Source organism: Mauremys reevesii, linkage group 2, assembly GCF_016161935.1.
Source record: "Mauremys reevesii isolate NIE-2019 linkage group 2, ASM1616193v1, whole genome shotgun sequence".
Classification (NCBI taxonomy): Eukaryota; Metazoa; Chordata; order Testudines; family Geoemydidae; genus Mauremys; species Mauremys reevesii.
Window position 1 is genome coordinate 209572509 of NC_052624.1, and position 27433 is coordinate 209599941.

At 41.0% G+C, this 27433-nt stretch overlaps 1 protein-coding gene across 10 annotated transcripts in view; it reads right to left on the reverse strand.

Annotated features, from left to right (window-relative positions):
• Nucleotides 1–1101: 1101 nt before the first annotated feature.
• Nucleotides 1102–27433, reverse strand: part of KCTD1 (potassium channel tetramerization domain containing 1) — a 139576-nt gene continuing 113244 nt past the window's right edge. For all 10 annotated transcript variants that reach the window (XM_039525471.1, XM_039525472.1, XM_039525468.1 and 7 more), the window contains 3 exons: nt 13324–13468; nt 10859–11164; nt 1102–6784 (listed from right to left, as the gene is read on the reverse strand). In XM_039525471.1, coding sequence (XP_039381405.1) covers nt 6626–6784; nt 10859–11164; nt 13324–13468 — 610 coding nt within the window. In that variant the 3' untranslated portion in view covers nt 1102–6625. The remainder of the gene's footprint in view (nt 6785–10858; nt 11165–13323; nt 13469–27433) is intronic.

A 27433-nucleotide genomic window follows, 5' to 3' on the forward strand; every position in this document is an offset into this window, starting at 1 on the left:
AACTTATATTTATCAGTAATGTATCAGAAGAGTACTTTTGGCAGTACTGTTATCGCTGAGCCAACCAGTAGAGTATGTGAAAGTTGCATTGGATAAGGTTGTTAATATGGTACTCTTTTTAAGCTACACATCCAAACACAGTACTACTGTGAGAAAGATAAGCAGATACTGAAGGACCATGTTAATGTAGAAGTTTAATCCTCATCTTTTTTATTTCGCAATTTCAGATTTTGGATTTTTTTAAAGCTAAAAATCAAGCCATGCCTGGAACAAACATATCTATTAGCACCCATAGCTTTAAAAGACTCCTGTCATTGACAAAAATCAAAACTGAACTGTAATCCCTTTAAGCAGGTATATTTTCCTGGATTTTTTTTTTCAGATGGCTAATATGAATTACCAGAACTCTTTCACTTATTATACAGCTTTTTTCCCCCTATGCCACCTTAGTTCTATGGAAGGGAATTGAAATATCATAAATAGAAGGTTATAGATACTAATGAAAGAACTGGCCCCGAGGACAAAGATACAGAACCAAACAGAGGTTATTTAAACATTTTGGTTTTTTGTTTTATAACTGGAACAAGAAAAAAATCCAAGTGAATATGCAAGATTAACACAGTAATTATTTTAAAAATTGAGACTGAAAGGCAGTGGCTATAAAGCATCTATGCCACATTTGAGCAAACCATAAAGTAATACATCATAGTATATCAACGTTCCCAAAGTGGTTTTGTATTGCAAATGTAACTGTGAAGGAAACTGAAAAGACAGTGATGGCATGGTGGGTTAGTGCCAGGAACACCCGAGTGTGAATCCTGGCACTGCTACTGCTTTGCTTGCAGCTTTGCACAAATCATTGCTCCCTAATAATTCAGCTTTCCCATCTGTAAGATGAGCATGCTACCACTTATCTCCCTCACAGGCGCGGAGATGTTTAATTAAAGATTTGTACAATCTTCTGAGCAGGTTAAGTATTACTATGGAGTTACCCAAATACACCCAAGCAGAACAAATACAATACAGAGGAAAAGGCAAACAGATTCACAACCAATTTCACCATTTATCTGGCAATAACTGTATTCAATGCAAGACACCAAATACAAATCTGAAATATGTTATTTATTAGGAAATTGTAAGGATTAGTGAAACAGCTGCTACAGATCGAACTAGCATCCCATGTGCGGATCAAGTGTAATTTCTTCTGGATTAATCAATTGAAGCATCAAACATAAATTTATTTGATCCTCAGTAATCCATAAATTTGAATGTAATAGAATGGAAAATCAGAACAAATACAACTAACAGTACATTAAGCTAGAGTGTCAATGTAGACTTTATGTATAGATTAAAAAAAGGTTGACACCCAGATTGAGGTGTGTACTTAACATGTTGCATACCTATAAATTACAGGCTGCTTAATAGTGGTGACTAGGCAAGGTCAGGCATCCAATATTACATATTTTCCTCAGAAAAAAAAATACTGACAAGCTACATAGTAGAACAGAAACAGAAAGACGATTTGGTGTTATAGATGAACTCATTTATCAGTCCCAACTCAGAGTACAGAGACAAATCACATGGATCTTTCTTTCCTCCTCCACCATCCATCCAAGAAAGCTAATCAAAGCTGTGCTCTTAAATGCAATAGAGATGACCAGTGTAGCTCTGCAAGTGCTCAGCATGACTTGCACGTACAGTTACGGGAGCTGGTCACTTCAGGGCAAATTTTTCATACTAATGGGGAAATAGGAGGCATTGTCAGGAATGCAATGTTTAAACTTTGCTGTGAGAGAAGGCGCGTTTCTCTTACTCTGATCTGATATTAAAATGTAAACTTTTTTTTAAAAAAAAGTTTAAATACAGGATTGTGGTCAACTGATCATTTTGGCCCAGATTCTGACCTCCTACCCCCATTACATAGCACCTTACTCCATGAAATAGTCTAATCAAATCCAAAAGAGATTAATTAAGGTGTAAACTGCTATTCAATGTGAGCAATGAGGAGCAGAATCTGGTTCTTAATAGCTAACTTCAGATTTTCTTTTGATAATTTCTCTTACTTCATGGACATATGGCACAATAACAATAATGTAGTAAACTGCAGGCCAAGAAAGTTATAAAAATATATATATTTACAGAAAACAAAAAAGGTATCCAGAATCTCCCACGGGTCACTTCTACTTTTGCAAACAAGTGTCTTATCCAGAAGAGGGACAATTTCAAGTGCTAATATTAACATAAAACACTGAAGTTAGTCATTGGCTAATATGAAAACATTGCTCTAGCTCAAGTTACAGCTATAAAATGTTGGGAGGAAACTTTTGTACTATCAATTCAACTATGTATCTTGCATCTGCGTTGGAAGAAGGGTGGTGATTTGATTTCAACAGCGTCTATCTCAAATACAGAACATCTGATCCAACATACTCAATTTATTTCTGGGGGCCTGAATAACCAGCTCAGTGAGGTAATAGCCAAAGACAACACAGAGACTTAATGCAAAGTATTGATTTTGGTGCTGGTGATCCCTGCAGCCCCTCAAGAAATAATAAACCATTCAAAGTGAAGTCTGAGAAAAATCAACTGGTCTAAAGGCCCTGAGGGTTTCTTGGTTTCATTTCCACTGTAAATAAACCGCAGGCAACAAGAATGCCTGCATTCAAATATCAGTTGTCCACTAGAAATGATTCATAATATAGAATTCCTCAGTAAAGAAGTGACAGATTCGAGTAAATTGTTTTATTTCTCTAAAAAATAAACATTGGTCAATAGAATTCCAAGTTCTCTTTTTTAAAAAATGTGGACTTTAAAGTGACAAGTCACTCATGGGAATGCAAAATTTTGTAATTAAAGTATGAATCAATTTGAAAAGGTCTATGGAAAATATTCAGGGTCCACGAACAAGTTATTTCTTTGTAAATTAAAAATCAGCTCATGTTTAGCATAATAATGGGAGCAAGAATAATTGAATGGCTTGGTCAACTTCTATACCTTCGGATGGTCCTCTGTAGCCAGTCAGGCTCCACTGACGTCCCTTCTGGCTTTTATTACATCTTCAGTCATAGGACTTTTCAGCCTATGGATTAACTTCACTGTGCAGCATGACCAACTTAGTCAAATGTCAGTGTGATACAGCCCTCCCTTCCTCCCCCACAAATTGCTTCCCAATTACTCATGCCCCTGCTAGCCAACAATTGAAAATACGAGCCTACTGACTAGTGCAGTTTAAGAGAGACAATTCAGCTTTCTCCTAGATTCATGGCAATGAATCTGGAAAAGAAACTGCAGAATGGAACCGGGCGAAACTCCTGTTATAAGAGGAGTGGGGAACAGAATTACCAAGTACTTTTTGATATGTAGCAATTCTACAAATGTGACTAAAATAGGAACTTAATTGTTTTCCCACCTGACCAAATGGGAGAGAGGATTGATTAGTTCAGTTTAGGGACTCATCAGATCTGGGATTTTCAAGAGTCACTATATATAAAGACTTGCATTACACAGTGTATATTAAGGTTGAATTTGGGAAAGAACTGTACTGGGTTTCAGAAGTGAAACCTTTGAGAGCTACTTGTAAAAATCCAGTGTTAGCTTTTCAAAAAGCAACAATGCCGTCACAGTTCTTTGGAAGTCAGAGGTTTTCCTCCCCCTAAGTTTTATTTTAAGGAAGAGTGTGTCACATGGCATTTTCAGAGTACATGCACAGCAGTCCCTTTGATAGTTGCTTAATCAACCTGCCAGACATGTAGAGTTGGAAGCTGGCATTCATTGCAATTTCTTCACTCGGTATAGCTAAATAAAACACACACTGATGGCATAAAATACAGTTATACTAAAAAAAATGGATAAATAAACCTATTGTACACGTAAAAATTATTAGCCTCCAGAAACGAGCTGTCCTTATACTCGTCCTTTCTGTTTCTCTTACTGGATATGTCGCTCATGTGTCTACTGATCAGATTTTCTAAGCAACATTTTAAAGACACATTGTTACAAGCGTGACCTTTGTGTGCACAAAACTAATCTGTTTCCTCTCTAAAATCTATGTTTTGTTTATTCCTGCATCTCATTATTTTGTCTGTGACCTCTTACTCCATAACTACAACATAATTGTAGTGACATTTACATTCAGGGTTTCAGAATGATTTATGACTCAATTCTTAACGAATGAACATTCAGTGAAAGCATATCTGGCCATTCAGGGATTTGGAAAGAGCAGGAAGTTATCTCTGGCTTCAGGGAGCTGAACAGGTATGTTGTACAAAGAGCCACAAAACTTCCATCTGAACAAAACCCAGAAACTTGAAAACATAGTAACAAAAATTTTTTGTAGTAGAATTTAAGAGGAAAGATAAAGTGAATTCTTTTGCTGCCTGTTTCCCATCCACCCCAATGATCTCTGTGCTTACACAGACCAGAGGACAGGCAGGTGCATTGTAATAAGCCAGAGGCCCCAGTAGCAATACTACACTCACACAGCCTGGCAGAGAGTTTCCATAACGTATATTCAAGTTTTTCAGATTCAGTCTAAACCGTTTCAGACTACTTTGCACTAATACAAATATCAATCCCTGGGATGTTTCCTACCTCTGTGCAAACTAACAACTAACTTTTTGGGGGGTGGGAGGGAGAAGTACAAGCAATTTATTTATTTTGTAAGAGGAGTACTTACTATTCATCGAAAACAAGCATTTAAAAATGATACAGCTATTTCAAGCTTTTCATAAGTGTATACCTACAGATCAGCAGGAAACTAAAACCTTATAACTGTCTACCCAACTTAGTTTTCTGGAGTTCCTCTCCCCCACTGCTCCACCCCTCCAGTTCCATGACCTGCTCATTTCAAATCACAATGGGATGCATTGCCAAGAAGATATTAAATATCCCTCCCACTCCTAAATGTTAATAAAAAACAGAAAAAATGGTTTACTTTTTTCAGTTATCAGAACTATATTAAAAACCTTGTTACATGGAGTATTTACTTTTCACAATGTTTTTTAAATAAATAGCAAGGTCTCACTGAAATGAATGGAATGCCTGCACCATTGATTCAATAGGATTTTCCATAGTAATATACAGTCATATAGTGTAATATTGCATAAAGACATACTTTGGATGAAAGATAATGTGGTTGCTGGTGCGTCTTATGTGATAGAATCATCAACCCATGAACAGTTTGTGCAGTAGTGTCATTTACGCGTTATGTTTACTTTGCAAAGTCTAATTGACATCAACTGGGCACGTGCACAATTGATTTCAATGAAATGTTGCACAATAAGAATAACTTGCAAGATAACTGTGTACAAAGTTACTGCCTAGTAATAAGAATAATAAGGTTGATGGTGTAGCCAAAGGGTCTCACTTCTAGGCAGAAGCTTATTAGCCCTAAACAAGGGAAATTAACAACATTAAAAACAAACATTCTGACTTACAGTCATCAAGGTAATTCAGAGTTACAGCTGCCAACTCCATGTTTAAAAAGGAATGATGTGACTATTATTAGTTATAGGTTTCAGAACATTTACCTGGCATTATTTTCATGACTGAGTTCTCTGGGCCAAACTTTTATTATTATTATTAAGTTTGACCAGTACTGAAAATGGTCCCGTCACAATAGCCTCTTTTCAAACTCAAAGCTTAAAAAACTAGTGTTGAATGTAAACCAGCAATGTAGGGTGCACCAGGCAGGTTTTCCAATATAGGCCAATGAGAGCATCTATTTCCTGTAACTCACTCTTCCATGCCTGGGGATTGCAGCTTGCTTACTGTATGCAAGATAACTTACTATTCTGCAACCTAATAGGACTAGAGGAAGCATAACAGAGTGAGCTACTGACTGATTATTTTAGTTCAATTTCTTTTGCTTTTGTTGGTTTAATCCACACCTTCATTATTTTAAACAGAGTTTATTGTATCCAATACATTATAAAATTTAAAAAATTGTAGGAAAGCAGCAGATTCAAACTAGAGCAACTCTACTGTAAAAAGTGTTAATTCTGGTCCCATTGCAAAAAAACACAAAAAACTCAACTCATTTAAAACCAAAAAAAGTAACTTTTCACATGTGTGAGGGCAGACAAAAGTGTGAGACATCTGTACAGACTATGTTTAAAATCTCAGTCAACTAGCTTTCACTGCAATGAATGGATGTTTCCTGAAGTCCTCCTGCCTGGTTACCTCTAAAAAGACACCAACATAACCCCCCAAACGCAAAGAAACTTGAATCAAGACGTACACATGGGAAAGTGGATGGATCTCTGGTAATGGAAAATGTATAGGAGTACTTTGTCTCCCCCCGATGGTAATGGCTTGTTTACCGTTAAGTGGGCCTAAAGAAGGCCTAGGACACTTAATGGCTATCACAGCACCAACCTTACCTACCCATTTTTCCCCCCTTCCTTTGTTTGCATTTCCTATCTTTTGACATATAATTACACCTTGAGGTTATTATAATTACACCTTGAGGTTATTATTATTACTATTCCAAATGCTCCCATATGAATTCAGGTGTGGTCTCTATATTTCATACAAAGGCGTCTTTATTCAATTTTAGTTCCAGGACTTGTTTGGTGTCCAAACTGCACATGTAACGTCCCTTTTTTGCATAAAGAAACATGTCCATTTAGTCCAGAGGCTCTTGCTTTATTCGAATGACGGAGGGTGCACGAGATGTCCTTCTGAGTTCTCGCCTCAGTACGTATTCACTGAATTGGGAAGAGTCCACCCCTCCTCCACATGAGCCAACAATCTCAAATCCTCTTTGCTGCAACCTCTCAAGTACCTGCAAAGAGAGTAAATAAAGGTAAAAATAAACAACAACAAAACCAAGACTGCTACTACTGGTGAAGGATGATCAACTTGCAGTAGCCAAACTGTGACCTTCTGTAAACTGTGATCCAGGTGAAGAACAAATAATGCACAGCTCTGCTAACAGACTTTGCTAGAATGTCTTAATTAGATTTCCTTTAAATACCATTGCATTCCCCCCCCACACTTTCTAATGCATTTTTTAAAAAAAGAGAGGCTACTTACCTTCCAGTAACTCGAGTTCTTCAATTTGTTTTGTCCCTATGGGTGCTCCACCATAGAACGTGCGCGCGCCCATGCACTATCAACCAGAGATTTGAATTGACAGTGTCCGCGGGTCTGCACCTGAGCACCTATGCGTCCTTGTGCTTCAGAGTGAAGATATATAGGGAGGAGTGAACCCACTGCTGCTACAGTTCCTTCTCAACTACAGAGTTGGAGACTGCAGCTGAAGGGAAGGAGGGCAGGAGGTGAAGCACGACCTCCGGAGCTGAACACCCCTTGGGAAGCCAATAGTACTGAGAGAACCTTCATGAAGACCCGTGGGGCCATGGAGAATTAGAAGGGAAGGACATGGTATTGATAGTGTTCTAAGCTGACAATGTAATGTAGAAAACGTTTTTGGGAAGGGTGCATAGCAATGTGAAAATACGTCTTGAATGTCAAGGGTAGTAAACCATCCCCCCAGATTCAAGGATGGGATTATGACAGCCAGAGTCACCATTCTCAAGCGCTGCAAAAGAATGTAGGCGATTAGTGGGCTTTGGAAATGAGGGCTTGTTACTGTTCCCTCTTGTCTTGTGGCAAGTGATCAATAAAATGAGTAAATTTTGAATAGTTGTTGAAGTCATATTTTGGCATCAGGGTGTGACAATTTGTTACTCAAAACTGAAGAGCAACGGACAAGGGACTCTTCCTGCTGAGGAGGTCTAGGCATTAAGCCTCTTTGTCAGAGGGTGTTAATCTTGAGTGAGTTTGGCGGTTTTTCTTGTTGACTGCATCCACCACAAGGGACCTGAGGGGGTGGGGTGAGGGAAGAAATACTCCAGCCCTTTCACTCATACATAATATTTTTGTCTGTCCATTTGAAGGTATGTGCAAGAGTGGCAGGGATCTGCCATAATTTACAGGCGAGAAACAAGAGCGCCTTATTAACAGGCAGAACTCTCTTACTTGGGGGTCAGGGAGGGGGACGCATGGAATGTCCAGAGAGGGCTGAGATATTGTACCTCCTCTGAGGAGATTTGAAGAGATTCTGCAGGTGGCTTCATTAGGTCCTGGAATACCGTAAAATTGTCTGCATAGGAGGGTGTTGGTGGTAGCAGCATCACCGCACCATTGGGGAGGAGGATTTGTGTGAGGAAGTGTCTCCTCTTCTGCAGGTAGCTCCTGAATGTCCTCCAATATTGAGGAGAAATGTGGTACCAGGGACTGTCACTGCCATGCCAATGGTTGTTGCAGCACCTGTGGGAAGCCCAAACATGGCTTTTTCTGGGCAGGAACCCTATAGAATTGGTGCCCTTAAAAGGTCCAGGGATTCCAATAAGGTGGGTAAGGGGAGAGTCCCCAGGGATATTCGTGTTCAAAAAGCCCAGTGCGCCTTCTGGGCTCTGGTGATTTCTTGCTACGGTACACTTCAAGCAGCGTAGGATGGTAAGTTAAGGAAGAGCCCTGCCCAGACATTTCAGAGTCTGAGGCAGCATCCCATGTCCAGAACTGGAGCTCTTAGTGTTGTTGCCGGAGACAGTGCTGGGGGCTATGAAGGCACTGGAAGATGGGTGAGTACTGGGAGCCCAACTCCTAGCGCGAGATGAAAGGAGGAAATAACTGGCGGACATATCGATATCAGCAGGTAACTTCTCTCAGTGCCCCTTAAGAGGTAAGGAATCCAGTTCCTCTGAGATAAGCAGATCCTTCTGCAAGAAGAACCGCTAGGGTGCCAGAGGCCTCTGGCAATGGGCAGTCGGAACTGGGAGTGGCACCGAAACTCTAGCTGGGGACGAGAAGTGAGGGCTGTTGACGTCGGTGATGAAGTGGCCACCGAAATGTTCTCTATGCTCCAAGTGCACGCCACCCAAAGTTAATGGTATTGGAGAGGGAGCAGAGGCTTGAAAGGGCTCTATATGACTTCTTGGAGGGCTTTAGTACCAGTGCCTCAGATTATCCTGAGTCTTTGGATTTAGAGGAGTCCCGATGTCCAGATAGTGCTGGGGAAGGTGCTTATCAGAACTGTCTGCTGGCAGGCTAATCTGAACAGGACCTCTGCTGAGGTGGTACCAAGGCCTCAGTGCCAATGTCTGTTCGAACCTTGGAGGTACTCATTATGGGACATGAGGTCTCCCTGGGATCCATTCTAAGGAAGTGAACTACCCTTTTTTCTGGAGGTTCTCTTAGAAGAAAGGCTCTCTTCTTAGAATGCTTCATTTCTGAAACAACCTCAGCCACTTCTGAAGTACTGGGGGGAGGGGAGGAAGGACTCAGACCTCACAGACCTTAAGGAGTGTGCCCTGAGGAGAAGCTTCAATCTTGCCTCCCTTTCTTTGTGAAACATGCTTTTAATCCCTGTGCATCTTTGCACTTGGATGGGATGGGAGAGTCTTTGGGACACAAAAGACAGCTAGAATGCTTGTCAGTCTGATTAATTCTATTATAGGTCTGGCAGGATTTGAATCCTGGAGCCACTGGCATACCTCAGAAGTTAAGTGAATAAGAAAGGCCAAGGAATCAATTCCAAGGAACCCAGAGTGGAGGTGGTCACAAACACACACAAATTTGTGCAAAATTTAAAAAGGAAAGCAAATATTGAAGCAAAAACAAAACAAATACTGAGTAAATAAAACAACAGAAATAGCTTCCAGGAAGCAGTGGACACCTCAGTTGTTCCGTCTCAAGTGGTCAGCATTTGGGAAGGAACTGGAATGGTGGTGGGTCTGCTCCTCCCTACATACCATTGTTCCGAAGCACAAGATTGTGTAGCGTGCAGGCGCGGACCCATAGAACACTGCTGATTCAAATCTCTGGTTGAGAGAGCAGGGGCGTGCGCACATATTACAGCGGAGCATCTATAGGGACATATACTTGAAGAAGAGGAAGAAGATTTACTTCAGAAAAATTATTCCTAATCTGTCTTTAGCTGAACTGACCTCATCTGACATGGTCACTGAGTGTTACATAGATAGCATAGTGATGGGTAAATGGGAGAGGAAAATTTGTAGGCCTAATTTAGAACTTTTTGCAGATACAAAGTATCTGTGTCTAAAGCATTGCATGGGTGCATCTAAATAAAACAACAACAAAGGTATTGATGAAAATTCCAGAACTGAAAGGTACTTTACCTCCAAACACTTGTTGAATATGGTGCAGTTGTTAAAAGAAGAAAATTCCTTACTGTCACCAATCCAGGGGATAAGGGAGATAACACTGCAACTGACTAGTTTATTACAAACTTCCTCTAGATCTGCTAAAATTCATCTCCCAGGGTTCCGCAGCCATTTCATGACAGATATATTTTACACCAAGGCTACTCACTTTATGTACTATTGCTTCTCATTATTTCATAATAAAATGGAAGAAATATCCAAAGAAGAACAAGAAGAAATCAGCATGTTTCCATGGACCATGAAATAAATATGCTCATTTTCTCAGAAGCAGACACATGTCCTCATTTCTTCACAGAACAGGAAGAAAGAATAGATCTCACATCCAACACAAAGCATATATGGCAACACAACACATGCACCAGGGTGATCCTGATTAAACACAAAAGACTTGACTAACACTGGAGAAGTTGCATAGTTTTCAAAGTAATTTGTTTCAGCAATGTTTGTTCTTTTGCAAGGATGTTTGGAAAAGATACATGTGAAATAAATTTGAGGAAGTCAGCCCTAACCTGTGGAACTAAACTTATTCTTACTAGCCACCTCAAAGTCTCCAATTGCTTTTGCCCACTGAAACCTTCTAGACTAGAATTAAGGTAAAGAGAGTCAGTCCATTGGCACAAAATCAATCATTTGTCTACTTTTAAAATGATGCACTCATGACTTCATACCTGAACTGAGTTGAGGTGACAATATCCATTCAATGGAAACCTGATGACATGGGTGGAGTCGTGATTCCAGCCAGCATTGACGGAATTACACATCACGTCGCCAATTTCTGGAAAAACTTCTTCTATCAAAGATTTATCGCCACTCAGTGTAATCCTCTCTCCAAGATCTGGGGCAACACGCACCACCAAGCACTCACAGGACCTTGAAAAACGGCTAGTCTCCCGATCCTGTTTCCACCTTTCCATTTCACCTAGCATGGGCTGGAGCTGAAAATACTTTGCCTCTTCATATAGCAAACTGTAGTCCTGAAAGATATATATTTTACTGTGCACAACTAAATAAGATGCATTGTGAATATGCAGTAACTGCTTATGTGTACGGTTATTCTGGCAAAGAGGCTAGGATAGCCTGAGAGTTGAAACCCCTTCCGCACGTTTCATAATTACTACATACACAGTTAAGGAACAAGCAAAAACGGTCTCTTAAAATCTACTGACTGAAATAATACCTAGAAAAAAACTTTTTACCTTCATTTTTTTCTGAAGTGTGTATTATGGACCACATCAGATTGTCACAGTCCACCTTTCTCTAAATTTTTATCCCCATAGTGATGTCATAAAATGACGACCTCATTGAACAGATGGAACAGAACTAAATCAGGATTCAGAAAATCCATCATTAGGATCCATCATGTCTTACAGCAATACTAGCAGGCACAGTAACAGGTATAAGCATGTAAATGAGGATGACGGCAATGTTTTTAAAAGTAAAATGATTCCGATATTTACATAATGATTTGCATATATTACTCCATTTTAAAAATTAAGTATTTTGAATATATCCCTTTTTGTCTACAGTATTGTTTCTGCTATGTTGCCTCAAACACAATAGAAAATGCATTCTGAACCATAGCAAGTATAGAAATTATTTAGAACTGATGCTCTTAAGTTTACTTGCTTCCAAATTTTACATTTCTATTTTGTTGTAGCTATTTTTTTTTTTTTTTTTAGTTTAACGCATGTATTTGGGGAAAAAAGTGTCTGTATGAAGAAAACCAATGTGAGAATCAGGGAAGATAGAGGAATGTAATGACAACAAAGGAGCGGTAGTAACAAGGTCAATATTGCACTGAAATTGAGCAATAGACTTAATGCTTAATAGGCATGTGATAAATGGATAATTGTCCAGCTGCGTTTATAATTAAATGAGAGTCATCAACTAACCCGAGCATCTGTCCTGAAGAGGGAGAGGTATTCGTTTTAAACATGCGTCTTTGTAGAAGACTCAAAATGTGACTGGAAGGGACCTTCTGAACACCACAGTGAATGTGCTGTCAAGAGCTTTTTTTTTTTTTTTTTTTTAAATTTTCAGCAGAGTTATAATATAATTATGTATTAAACTACTCTGCAAGAGTGAACTATTAATGTTATGAAGAAGGCAGCCTTTAGACATCTATGTTACTTAGGTGGGTCTATACTAGTCATGAATAAAAAAGGATAAGTGTGTTGATACCAGAGATTATTCAAAATGTTGCTGCAATACAGCTCTTAAACTGAAACTAATGTTCATTTAACCAGTCAGGCAAATTACTTTTCCTGTTACATAGACAATTATGGCCAGATTTTCAAAAGAGCTCAATATATTACATGCTTTTAAAGATGAACAAAAGGTTACAGAATATTCTAAACTGCTTTCCATGTCACCTTTCCTATCCCATCCTAATGTCATGCATCCTTATGTAAGCTAATGGTGGCACACACTGCATACTGAGATGTACATTCACAGGGAGAAAGGATGAAAAAGATACCTTCTGAGCCAATCTATGGCCTCCAGATTGCATTTCACTGACAACCCTACCCCCACACAGGAAGTTCTAAGATTTTCACAATTTTCATTAAAAGCGCTCTCTCTCTCAAAAAGCTTAGTCCAGACTGATAAATATCTGGCTTAGATAATGAGGTTGCAAGAACTCACCCTTGATTTCTCAGCTAAGACACTAAGAACTAGTCACATGTGTGTCTCTCAGGGGTTAAGGGAAAATGAAACTCTGCAATTCACCCATTATACACATTTTAACGTTATTTACTTTTGGCTGTCAGGACTCACACATCACTCTTCCAGTGTCAGCCTGTGATCACAGGACGGAGTCCTTTTAATTGAAGGAGAAGGAGGAGAATTGATAGGGAACCCTCTGCAGAGGTCATACAGTTTAATGCATAAGCATGCATACTATGCTACGGTCAGGAAGGCAAAATTTAGCATTAATACCATTCAAGAAAAGGCCAACAGATGTCACTTTAGTGAGACAAAGCTTATTTCTGCCAAGTGACTAAAAGCATCGTCAAATGCTCCAAAACCCACTCCTGCCTCGTAGACTATTTTAATTACACTCCCAAATTATCTCCTCTGAGGCGAGACATTTGCAGAATAATTTCAAACACACGCAAGTCACTTAAAATCTCACCTTGAAATCATCAGGAATTAGGAGTTTTGATGTTCGTAGAAAATTCAAGATATATCTGAACATTTGCCCATCTCTGTCAATGAAATAGTGCTGCTTGAGACTGTCCAAAACAATGGGCTCCGTGCCATCAAAAAGCCTTCCAATTCTGGAGAGGAAAAGAGACAAACACCAAGGTCAAATTACAAACCACATTTTAGCCATTAACCACCAACAGCTACTCACCTTGTTACCGAATAAGTAGCCCTGCTACAGAAGAGAAGGGCACCCAACAGCCTGATTTTGCACCCTTTCACGCTGCAGAAAACTCATTCACATGAACAGTTCAATGGCTTCAATGTAGTAGCTCTTTCACCTCAGGAGGATTATTTTTGCACGTAACTACTACTCAGTGTAAAGGCTGCAGATTCTGGCCTTTAAGGAATGTTACTGCTTACCAGGGAGAACTACATAACAGAAATGGAAACTTCAAGACACTTCTGTTAAACTATGTAAAATTAAATACATTATAAAAATAGTAGGTGAGGTGAGATTTCATAGTAGAAATTTAAATGTGATTGTAGCAGGTGTCTATTAGCTCTTTCTAAAGTTATGGGCACTTTTGTCCACCTTTAAGCACATGAGATTTGGGAGAGGGAAGGTGTTATCTTTCTGCAACATTAACCTTTAGGTCTGAAATTTTCTAGCGTGACCAGACAGCAAATGTGAAAAATTGGGATGGGGGTGGGAGGTAATAGGAACCTATTTAAAAAAAAAAAAGACCCAAAAATCAGGACTGTCCCTATAAAATCAGGGCATCTGGCCACCCTATCTAGGTTTGGTATCTTAAGATTTTGGGGGTGTGGGGGTGGAGGGTGTGTAAAGTTTGAGCTAAATCCCTCATGCTGTTTTTGATTTTTTTTTTCAAAAAGAGAGAGAGAGAGTGAGTGCACATGTCCATACATTTAATCATTAAAACTCACCTAAGGGCACTTTTGTGAACAGGGCTGTATCAAATATTGCATAAGTCTGAAATATCACATAGACAGTTTTCAAGGAGGAGGTCGTGGCTTTGCTTGATTTGGGATCCCACAATTTTAGAGCCTTGTTGCAATTTGCTATACTGTATTATGCAAATTCTACCTTTTCATTTTCTTAACTGTCATACCAGGGGATGACACCAATTGAAACAATATTAGTTTCTAATCAGTATAGTTAAATTGGAACAAAAACTCTGTACATCTGGCCAAAATCTCCTTTTCCAATTGGAACATACCACAATGTAAACTACAGAGACTGTTTTCATACTAAAATAGTAATAGACGGAACAACCCCCGCCCCAACTATTAGAACTCAAATAACTTCCATTGTTGCATGCAGTGTTGTTTTAGATGTGTTCGTTCCTGGATATTAGAGAGACAAGGTGGGTGAGGTAGTATCTTTAACTGGACTAACGCCTGCTGGTCCAATAAAGAAAAGGTCTGCATAAGCTCAAAAGTGCATGTCTTCCCCAACAGAAGTTGGTCCAATAAAAGATATTTCCTCATTCACCTTGTTTCTCTAGATCACGGGTGGGCAAACTTTTTGGCCTGAGGGCCGCACTGGGTTTTGTAAATTATATGGAGGGCTGGTTGGGGGGGGAGGGTCGTGGCTCGGCCCCCACCTCCCATCTGCCCCCCCCCGGGACTCCTTCCCCATCCAACCCTCCCATTCCCTGAACCACCCCCCCTCCGGACCCCCGCCCCATCCACACACCCCTTCTCTCTGTCCCCTGACTGCCCCTGGAACCCTTGCCCCTGACTGCCCCCACCACCCCAGCCAACCCCCTCTCCTTCCTAACTGCCCCCAGGACCCCTGCCCCATTCAACCCCTGTTCCTCCCCCCAACCACCCCAACCCCAATACACACCCCCACCCCGTGCACCATCCCGAACTCCCCTGCCCTCTATCCAACTTCCCATGCTCCCTGCCGCCTTACCGGGCTGCCTGGAGCACTGGTGGCTGGCGGTGCTACAGCCGTGCCGCCTGGCTGGAGCTGGGCCACGCCGCGCAGCACAGAGCACCGGGTCAGGCTGGGCTCTGTAGCTGCGCTGCCCCAGGAGCTCACAGCCCCGCCACCCAGAGCACTGTGCTGGAGCAAGCGAGCTGAGGCTGCGGGGGAGGGAGGACAGCAGGGGAGGGGCTGGTGGCTAGCCTCCTGGGCCAGGAGCTCGGGGGCTGGGCAGGACGGTCCCACGGGCCAGATGTGGCCCACGGGCCATCGTTTGCCCACCTCTGCTCTAGATAATAAATAAGACAGAAACAGAAGCATTTCATGATCATAACCCACATTTAAAATCTGTATCTATTCCATTTCAAAATTATGCAAAGAGCAATAAACTGACTTTAAAATGAATCACATACCAGTACAGAATAAGTAGCAAATACCTCAGTAATATACACTATATTCAGGTTAGGATTCAAACTCTTAACCTACTCTTTCTGATCAACTTGGGAGATGACAACTTGAGAAAAAAAAAACAACAACAGAGGACCATTAACCTCAGATGGTCATGTAAAATTCTGCAGGAAATGCCCGAGGCTGAGGTAATCATTGTTATTACAGTTGGGTGAATAATTTGTAACAGATAATTTACTGAATGCATTTTGCTTCTCTCTCTTTGAAGAAAGATTGCACGATGGGAATAACATTAAATTATTGTTTAAAAATTATATTTTAATTTAAAATCAGTTTTCTAATTTAAATTGGATTTTTTAATTTAAAGAAAACACATTTTTCTTTTTTAAATTAACTAATTAAAATTACATTTGAAATTATGGCAAATCTATATTAATGCCTAAACTTATTATAATCTATTAAAATCACAAATTAAATAAAAAAATATTCAACAGAACACATTTGCTGGCAAAATTTAAAAAAAAGTCAAACCACTGAACTAGTAGAAGCTAAGCACCAGAAACCAGAATTTACCAAAATGCTCAACAAGCGTGTGGTAGCAGTAGCTCTTCTGCAGGCATACAGAGAATATTTTCTTCATTTCAGTTTATTCAACTATTTCAGTTTAATAATTAATTCATTTAAAGTTGAGAAAGCAATTTAGAGCTGAGAAAGCAGGAAAGTGTGCTTTCCTTTTCTAATCTATGAATAAAAACTAGATATGAGAGGGTGAGATCTACTAGTTCTAAAATCTTGAAGGACATGGTGACCAGAAACAAATCAGTTCAGTTTACTAACAAATACTTCCTTTATTTAATACATCAGTTTTAAACACAAAATATGTTTTGATAAACACTTTCCCCCTTCTGTATCCAGCAGATTTAAGGTAGTTTTACTTAATAAAAAAAAATTAAAATACTGTTTTGCATTTTGATTCAATTTCAGTTTCTACCAAGTACAGCTTAGCATAAATCATGAGTAAAACATTTAGTCATTATCTAGTAAATAAGAAATGTGTCATTCACCATCTTTTAACACAATAAAATTGTGAAAGTTAAGAATCTGAATAAAATATTAAGGAATATAATTGCTTGATATAGCATGCATCCTCCTGGTTAGCAAAAAGTACCACCAATTTAGTTTCAGAGTAGCAGCCGTGTTAGTCTGTATCCGCAAAAAGAACAGGAGTACTTGTGGCACCTTAAAGACAAACAAATTTATTTTAGCATGAGCTTTCATGAGCTACAGCCCACTTCTTCGGATGCATAGAATGGAACTCCTGTCTGTGTGTTCCATTCTATGCATCCGAAGAAGTGAGCTGTAGCTCACGAAAGCTCATGCTAAAATAAATTTGTTAGTCTTTAAGGTGCCACAAGTACTCCTGTTCTTTTCACCAATTTAGTGTAAGATCTATATTTAGTTGCAAATCAATATGTTTGAATAATTATAAACCAAATGAGAATCAACTTTTGTTTCTGAAAATAGCTACAAAGTACAAATGTAAAGCAAGATTTGATTTAAATCAATCCACCCTGGGCTGCACACAGTAATTTTCTAGTCACAATTATTCAACAAACTTTTTCATGCATTTTATTTACTAAATGGCTCACTATTCAAAAGTTCAAGTTGCGACTGGTCACACAATGTAGATTCCGTTCATTGATTTGATGAGCATAATTTACAACCAAGTTTGTGACTCTTGGCATGAAAGTATGTTGGTGAAAATATGCCTTTACAACTCACTTTCATCAGCATTTTGAGCCCGTGACCTTAGTATTCACACTGGAATGCACAGTGTGTTTAAACATGGCTAAGTAGAACTTGTTTTTATCAATAAAACTGATGGTCATAAACAGCTTTTTGAAGAATTATTTTAATTAAATATTTTAAACTGTAAGGTTTTATTTCATTATTAATTGGTTAGGAAATTTCACCTGGTAGCAGGGGACAGAATCTGGCCTGCAAAAATGTTAAATACTGACAATGACGACCAAGGATTAGAAACAGAGACCCCGGCTTGATTTTCAGTTCCTAAGTTGAGTCTGACGGGTTAGAAAGGCTATATTATTTACTTAGCACGTTTGATCTACAAGTCTCTTAGAAACAGTAAGCATGGAACCCCAAAGTGCCATTTTTATAATTACTTTCCAGAACAGAACCAGACTTTAATATTAATAGCTTAGGACTGCAAACTCCAGTCAGATATATTTCTGTAAGCATTAACAGCGACTTCATTTTTAGATAAAATTTGCAATTTTTCAACTCCCCTCCCTCAAAAATCAAATCAAGGGAGGGGCTTGTGAGCATTGATCTGATAATGTGTGGAACAGGAGCCACAAACGCAATGCCCCTAAGCAGCAACTGCAGCAGTTGTGACTAGAAGGAATGCGCTGTGCTTGAGATCAAGGAAAACTCTCTGTCCCCTTCCTCCTCCCTCTGCATTCTAGCTTCCTTGGAAGCTGAGCAGTAAAAATCTTTACTGTGTCTTGCTTTGCAGACACTGCCACCTCCCACGCCACTTCCTGCAGCCCCCATTGGCCTGAAGCGGTGAACCGCGGCCAAGATCGGCCGTACCTGCGGACACGACAGGTAAACAAACCGGCCCGGCCGCCAGGGGCTTTCCCTGAACAAGCGGTGAACCGGCTTTGAGAACCACTGGCTTAGAGGGCTCCTTCTAATAAGATGGCTTACAGGGGAAGGGGGCAAAGAAGGAACATTTATTTTACAGTCTTGTCAGCCAGGCCTCCTCTGTTAGTGAATGGTAATGGACGGCTCTTCATCCTACACACACTTTAAATATTAGAAGTTATCTGCATTCTCCTTGGAAGCTGCTCTGACAACTTCTGCCCAAAGTTATTTGTAATGCAGTAGCATCTAGGCTCCAAAGCTGGATGAAACACTCGTTGTCTAGGCCAGTGGTTCACAAACAGGAGTCCGGGGTCCCCTGGGGGGCTGCGAACAGGTTTCAGGGGATCCACCAAGCAGGGTTGGTATTAGACTTGCTGGGGCCAAACCCCGAAAACCAAAGCCCCACCACATGGGGCTGAAGCCCGGTGACCCAAGGCCCACCACCCGAAGCCTGAGCAACTTAGCTTTGCAGGGTCCCATGTGGCGTGGGAACTTAGCTTCACAGGGTCCCCTCTGGCTCTTATATGCAGAAAAACAATAGTTATGAGCCGTGGAGTTTTTATAGCATGTTGTGGGGGAGGGGGGGCGCTCCCGCAGCCACCCTAAGTCTCATGACAGAAATTGCAAATTTTACTGTAAAGTAGTAATTAAAATTACACACACACAAAACATTAAATACTGAAAGAGTATAAGTAAGCCAAGAGCCATCCTTTAACAATGCTGTGAAGTTTTTGCACCTAAGGTTTTGAATGTAATAGTGTTTGAATAAACTAACTCTCCTTCGCCCATAATGCAGCTTCTCCTTCTGCTTGGTCTGACATTGAAATTATAATGCTTAAATGATATCAGTCTGCTGGCATGAAACACGATTGTGAAGTCATGTTTATTATAATTTCACTTCCAAAGAAAGATTGGAAGATATGGTTTCCTCCCCACGCTCCCTGACAACCTTGGTTTAAAACACACAGATGATGACCAGCAAAGATAGCAAAAATATTATGACAAATTTATAACAGATGAATGGATTTCAAAATACGAAAGTGGTTTGAAGGTAGCTTGCAAAGCAAGTTGATAATAATATACAGATATACAAATAGCAAGGATAAAGGGTAAAAAAGCTGTAGTACATTTAGAGGAAAATGTGCTTAAAATATATTTAATTAACAGTTAGACTGGAATTTTCTGTATATAAGGAAAATTAACCTCCCTGGGGTTGAAAAGGTGACCTCCAAAGAGCAATAGTTAATGTCTCTGGCTTTAAGTATCAAATTCCACAGTCAGCAAACTATTGCTTCTAAGGCTGAAAAAAAAAATAACTACTCTAAAAGTCAACTTCAATCAGAGAATGTTATTTTAAGAGCCTAAAACAGGCACTATTATTTTTGGAAAGGAAGGATGGGACACAGAAGAGACCAATCTTTTACTCTAGTACGTACTTTAGAGGACATTTCCCCCATAAACAAGCACACAACAGAATTTTCAGTCTGATTCTCGAAAGAAAATCCAGACATTTGAGCAATGGAAGGTGACATTACTAAAAGGAACACCTGTCTTCTTCAAAAAACAACCCCCAGTTTGGCTGTCAAATCAAAAGCCTCGCTGATACCCTGCCTGCAGAAAAATTATAAAAAAAAATTGATTTTCTGCTAGTGTCTTGTGCCTCAGTAGAGAATTCAAGGAAGAAGAAAAAACGGCCAGTGCTAATGAAAAACAGAGTATTCCACAGATTTCCTAATATGTATAAATAACATAATATAATCCTGCTGATTGATGATTAAAGACTTCACTGGATTACAGGTGGCAAAAATTCCTCTATTCTAGATAGAAACAGACTGAAACAGGAGCAAATACTGATTGTCTACAAGTATTTGGATCATTACATTACTTTTGCTCTAAAGTAGAATGAAAACAAAACAAGGACAGCAAAAAGAAAGTATGACGTGCAAGTTTATTACTGAATATATTTTGTTTCCACTGACACTATTAACTAAAAAACAAATAAATCAATCTGACTGAAAATTTTATATGTACTATTTTATAGGTAGCAGCGAAGATTATTATGACAAAACAATAAGGGAAAAAATTATTTCCTTTGTGTATTTCACAAAAATTTTTTATATAGTCATCATCACTGTTTCCCCTTTCCTTTGTAACTTGCACAGAGAATGGGGAAGAGGGAAAACTGCAAGTCAGAAATGCGACTGTTTGAGCCACAAAACTGGCAGGCAGAATCCACAGGCAGGTGAATACAATGAACTACTTGCAACTCTTTTACAAACTGACTAGATCTCAAGCTGATTGTGTCCCTTTACCAAAGGTTTTCCCTTCAGAGCCTATTTTCTCCTTTTGCTTGCTCCAGCAATGAAGTAATAGTCCTGTGTTTATGACACCACAGCATGCTGATGGCACTGACAGAGAAATGCACAGCTAGACTATTTAAGTTTGGTACAACCATATGATCCTGAGTTTTTAGTTGTTTTACAGTGGACTGCTTTCAGATTAACAATCTGCTTTTCATCTCAAGACCTTGTGTGAGACATTTTCAGAATCACTGAATGCAAAGGGAGATTTGTTTCAATCTGCATGACAAAGTTGCCATGTAAACATGATACAACCACAGAAATGTGTATTTTTCAGTGACAAAATATACAACATAACTTTAACCAACCAGATAGTCAGTTGTAACCCTCACTGTGAATACTAAGCTAACCCTTTCTATTTTAATCATCTCTGCCTCTCTATGTATAACTGAAAGTGAAGTTTGAGAGTCCTGGAGATCTCCTTGGAATAGATAGGTCTTACATTATTAGATCGACTAAATCTTAATAAGCAAAGAATCCTGTGGCACCTTATAGACTAACAGACATTTTGCAGCATGAGCTTTCGTGGGTGAATACCCACGTCTTCGGATGCAAGCAATCCGAAGATTGCATCCGAAGAAGTGGGTATTCACCCACGAAAGCTCATGCTGCAAAATGTCTGTTAGTCTATAAGGTGCCACAGGATTCTTTGCTGCTTTTACAGAACCAGACTAACACGGCTACCCCTCTGATACTAAATCTTAATAGAAGAGGCGTGAATGCAATGAGTATAAAGAGACAGAGTAGTGAGGGAACAGTGTATTAAAACTAGCTATCCTAGAGAGGAAGTTTTTATAAAGAAGCCAGCAGAGAGCAAGCAAGCATCAGGTACAGCAAGTCAATTATGGATAGGAAAGGAGTATTAAACAATGAGATACATAGGTGCTGCCACACTCCCTGGCTTGAAGTGGTTTCCATTATATATAGGGCTTACAGTTTGGTTCAATGGCTCTCAGCACCTCCACTATACAAATTGTTCCAGCACCCCTGCTGAGATATATAAGAAAACGTTATAGGGAAAACTCAGGGGGAGTTTTTAAAGAATTCTCTACAGAGACATCTTGCTAAAGAATATAAGGGCATAGAATACTTTACACAAAGGCCATTTCAAACATTTTAGGATTGGTATATAAATGTGGAAGCAAAAGTAGTATGAAAATCAAAGGTCAACTTTAATTCTCATTAAAAACTGAGATAGATGAAAGGGGCAAGTAGTCTTACACGCAGAGTATAATTTGTAAGCACCAGATTGGGAGATCTGAAATGATGAGCAAGGTGGAATCATTAGGGGACACATTAGAGACAATAAAATGAAACACGGCATTTGCTATAAGCTGCCTTATCACAAGCAGCACCTACAGGAGACAAAACGCAAACAAAAAAGTTTTATAAAATGAACTAGCAGAACCAACCCACATGGACAAACTGTCACATTAACTGGAAAAAGAATAAATTGAGCAACACATTTGTAATCACAACAGAAGAATGCTCCGTATCCTAGAGAGAGAACAGAAAAGAAGGAATTTTTCATTAGTTGTGGGTAATAAAGACAAGACTGGAGATGTAGAGGTGAGCAAGCAACTAAGTTATACAAAATAGAGAAGGAAAGTTGGGACACAAGACTGGAGCAAATGTTGGGGAGAATTCAAGTGGAATAAAGCAATAATGGGAAGAGGCCCCCAAAAAGAAAACTGAAGCACCCTAGTTTCTAGCTGCTTGATAAATAGCTTCTTTTCCTTGATAGGTCAAATTCTTAGTGTCACCGTTTAACACGTGATCTACCAACGGAGGTGAAAGTAAGCCGGTATGCCCCGGTACGGAGTACTGGCAAAAGCCGGTGCCCCGTACCAGGGCGGCCCAGCTTCCCCAGGTGGCAATTTTAAGGGCCTGGGGCTCCCAGGAGTGTCTGGAGCCCCAGGCCCTTTAAATTGCCGCCAGAGCCCTGTTGCTGGAGCTCTGGAGTAGCGGTGGGGCTCCGGGAGTTATTTAAAGGGCTGGGGCTCCCACTGCCTCTACTGCCCCAGCCCCTTTAAATAGCCGCTGGAGCCCTGCCGCCACTACCCCAGGGCTCCGGGGGCTATTTAAAGGGCTAGGGTGGTAGAAGCAGGGGCGTTCTGGGCCCTTTAAATAGCCCCCGAAGCCCTGGAGTAGCGGTGGCGGGACTCTGGGGGCTATTTAAAGGGCCCGGGGTTCCTGCTGCCTCTACAGCCCCAGCCCTTTAAATAGCCCCTGGAGCCCTGGGTAGCAGCGGCAGCTGGGGGCTCTGGCAACAGTTTAAAGGGCCCGGGGTGGTAGCGGCAGCCGAGCCCTGGGCCCTTTACACTGCTGCCGGAGCCCCCGGTTGCTGCTGCTACCCCGACGGGGGGAGGGCACTTCCCGGTACAGGGCGGGCCGGGGCTGGCTCTGACTCCCCCATCTCCACCCCTTCCGCCTGAGGCCCCACCCCTTCTGTGGGCCAGAGCTGGCCCCAACCCAGCCCCGTACTGGTAAGCCCCTATTTCTACTTTCACCCCTGTCTACCAACCTAGGACACTGACATCACACTGGCAATAACAACCTAGCTATGCCTTTATTAAGAGCTGAGGCTCTTGATTCAGAAATGTAGATCCAAGCATCAGTGTTGAAGGGGGGGGAAGCCCCGCTATGTCAGAGTCACCAGTATGCTGACAGCTGCTAAGATCCTGGCCAAACTAAAAAGGTGTTTCACTCCAGATGGTGAATTTACTTACCTTTAGGTGCCTGAAGTATAGCAAGTACAGCAATTCTCTTTGGCGTGTGTGACATGTTAGTGCATAGCTCACAGGTGGGGGTGTAGTAACCAAGATGGAAGAATTTCTAGTAGAAGTAGGTTGCAAAAAGTAGGCTCTGTACAATCGCTACAGGGATATTTCAAATGCCTGTGGCCAAGTAAGGGAATATCATTTACCAGCTCTGATGCCCATTTGTAGAAGTGAAATGAGTAGTTGGGAGGGGATGCTAAGAACGAGTGACTCATGGCTGCAATACTACATATGTGGGCAGAAGGAAGCCATCTCCCACCGGCAAGCCATTACATTCAGGGTAAGGCTGTAGAGCACTATTCCAAAACTTTAGGTGATGAAAAAAGTTTTGTTGAGTTTCTTTTGGTTCCCATTTGAGTTTCCTCTCTTGTCTCTGTACATTTCAGTCAGTTTCCATGTGTGCCGTAGAGATACAGAAATGTAATATAGGAACAAAAGCAAAAGGATGCAACCTGAACATATACGGTTACTCTATAAACCAGGCAAGTAAGTAATCTAGAGGCACATTCTATATACTCAGCTATCTATGATCAGTTCTCATGCTCTGTCCCCATCCCCACTAATTTTTCAGGTTTCCTGCACACTGGATCCAAAGAAGAGAAGAACAGAACCAAAACCATAACAGGTCCACATCTCCTATAACATCTGTTATCTTGCAAATATGCCTCATAAGTTCCTCAGGTTTTAAAACATATCAAAACATTTTTTTCATAAAATTGCTTAAACTGATCAATTATGCAAATACTTTCTCCAGCCACATTTTTGTAATCAAGTTCTCCTGGCTACAACAACATTTCACAGAAATTTTAACATATAGTCTGCTTGCCAAGAGAATTTTACTAAACTCAAATCCAATTCCATTGAAGTGTGTTACTTAGAATATAACTTGAGGGAGGCTTCTTATTAACTTAGTAACAACCACCATGTCCTTTTGCCCAGGTTATTACCAAGTTATCAGGAAGTACCCTCCAATTATTCAAGTGGAATGGCAAATTAGCTACTTTGAGGCCCACAAAAGCTTATGCTGAAATAAATTTGTTAGTCTCTAGGGTGCCACAAGTACTCCTGTTCTTTTTGCGGATACAGACTGACACGGCTGCTACTATGAAATTTGTGAAATGTTTCTTTTATCAGGTTTATGAAACAGAAATTCAGATGGTCAAGTTTGTTGTGAGTATACAGGTCAGAGGATGGTAGGGAAACACAAGTGTATATTGTACAATTACTGAAAATCACCAAGCGATTGAGTCACTAACAAATAACATCTCTGTGCTCTGGCTAGCTGAGACTATTCTAGCCTGTGTATTTTAGGATATTGTGCCGCTTTTGCAATCATTGATATTATAACACTGAACTGTGTTTCAGAAATCATATTAAAAAAAATCTTGGTCCAGTCCCTCTCTCATTTTAGTTCATAAAAAACTTTCCTTTAAAAATGTACACATGACTAACGTCTATTTTTAACTAGCTTCAATTCTTGCACACTTAACTTCCACATTGACACTGGGGAGTTAAAATTACTAAAAATGAAAGTTATCTCTGAATCAGCAAAACCACAAAAAAGGCTAAAATTCAAAAACAGTAGATAATGCAGAGTTAAAATAATGCTTCTCACACAACATACACAGACAACCCTGACTTCTGCCCCTTTCGAGGCGGATATTAAAGAACTGGGTGTCACATTGCCTTAGGCAGGAGTTGTGCTGGACACATAAAATGACAACATTGGTAAGGGAGGCTTAAAGAACTTGACTTTCCTTGTTCCTAGTGCCATGCTTCTGTTGACTGGGGCTGCCTAGCCACTCAGCTAGAAATTCCATCTATTACTATTTAAGTAGCAGTTTCCTCTCGCTAATCATTGCTTCCTCCTTTCCCCTTCTCTAAAGAGAAGCTTCTACAGATATGGCAAGAATGCACATTCCTTTCCTGTTGTAAGAGTTACACAAACTGCGTCCACAGTTAAACCCATGAGGGTAAGATTTTGCAACCCCTTAGCTGTGTACAATTGATCACAAGCTTGATTTAGCAGTTTATCCTATAGGATTACCCCATATTGGAGGAAAAAAAGCCACCTGCTGAATTAAGGCTGCAGCAAAGCCTCTCACTACCTAGCAGATCAAACCAACAAGAAAGGAACTTTTAAAATCCTTCCCTGGTTAACAGGGGCGGCTCTAGGATTTCTGCCGCCCCAAGCAGGGCGGCATGCCGTGGGGGGCGCTCTAGCGGTCGCCGGTCCCGCGGCTCTGGTGGACCTCCCGCAGGCACACCTGCTGATGCTCCACTGGAGCCGCGGGACCAGCGGCCCCTCTGCAGACACGTCTGTGGGAGGTCTACCGGAGCTGCGGTCCCAGTGGACCTTCCGCAGGCCCGCCTGCGGGAGGTCCGCCGGAGCCGCCTGCCGCCCTCCCACTGGGACGCCGCCCCAAGCGCGCGCTTGGCGCGCTGGGGTCTGGAGCCGGCCCTGCTGGTTAATTACCAAACCTCTGCTCTAGTACTGGCAAGCAAGCGAAGATGATATTATTACTCAAAGAATTGTATCTTGTACAGTATAAATTACAACAAAAATTATATACTTCAGCACAAAAATGGCCAACCAGTTTAAAGGTCACGCATTACACAAATTCTTATTACAAGCAGATCTGGCAGCACTGGCAGCAACTTATTAAAGTTGTCCCATACTTCTCATTATAAGACCCTGTTTTCAGTTGCTCATAATTTTGCCACTTTTAACCATTTAGGCTGAAATTTTCCACACTAGGTGTCTGCCTCCAGCTGTTTTTTTTTTTTATTATTATTAATTTAATCCATTTCTTCAGCCATTTCTGAGAATGAGGCTAGGGAAAATATGTTAAAGACTCTGGCAAACTTTATTTGAAATGCTCTAGTGCCTGCGAGCTTTGAAGCAAGGAGTTGAAATTTGGCAGGAGTACGGCCTTACTGTCAGGGATGTGCCTTTTGCCATTCTTATGAAAATCCACCCAAATCTGGCCAAGTTGTAAGCCTGGGGTTGGAGAATCATAGTTTGCACCAGCTTAGTAGAAACTGATTTTCAGCAGCTAAAATCTCTGGATTCTGTACTCACTGAGGATGCTCCATCCTCTTACAGCTCCTAGTGCTGACCAGACTGCACATACACCATCCCCACAGAGCAACTGAGCAAGCTCCAGCCCAGGCCTATAAGGGTGAAGCCAGACTTCTCCTAAAATTGCTCCCAGCTACTCCAGGCTGGGATAGGACCAGGCACTGTCCTCCTGTGCTGGCCTCCTTGAAAATAACCACTTCCCACCCCTTCCAGTAGCAGCCACACAGTGCAGAGGAGGACGCCATCTGAGTTGAATGCAGACAGGATGAAAGCTGGATCTGGGGAGAGAGAAAGGAGTAGACTGGGACAAGAAGCCTGGTGAGATGAGGAGCCAGTTGGCTGGTGGTGAGATTGGACAAGAAATGGGAGGGAGGAAGGGAGAGAGGGAAGGAAGGAGACTGGGACTAGGAACCAGTGGGAGAGATGGGGATCAAGGAGTGAGAGGCAGATATGACAAGGAACTGTAGTGCAGGGGGAGAACTTGGACTGCCTGGGCAAAGAGATTGGGACAAGAAGGCAGTGAGGGGGAGACCAACATGGGTCCCCAGGGAGGGAGGGTGAGACTGGAAGCCACTGGTGGAGGAGGAGAGAGACATGTCAGACACTGAGATGAGAAGGGGAACTAGGACTGGCTGGGGAAGGAGACTGACTGTGAGGAGGGGAAGAAGAAACTAAGTCTGGCAGGGAAGACTAGGACACTCTGGGCAAGGAGACTGGCACTGGGATGAGACGCCTGATGAGTGGAGACTGCGACTGACTAGGTGAGGAGAATGGGATTGGGTTAAGTGCCACTGATGGGGAAGTGACAGGACTGGGACTTGGACAAAAAGAGGAAGAAGAGTCTGTGC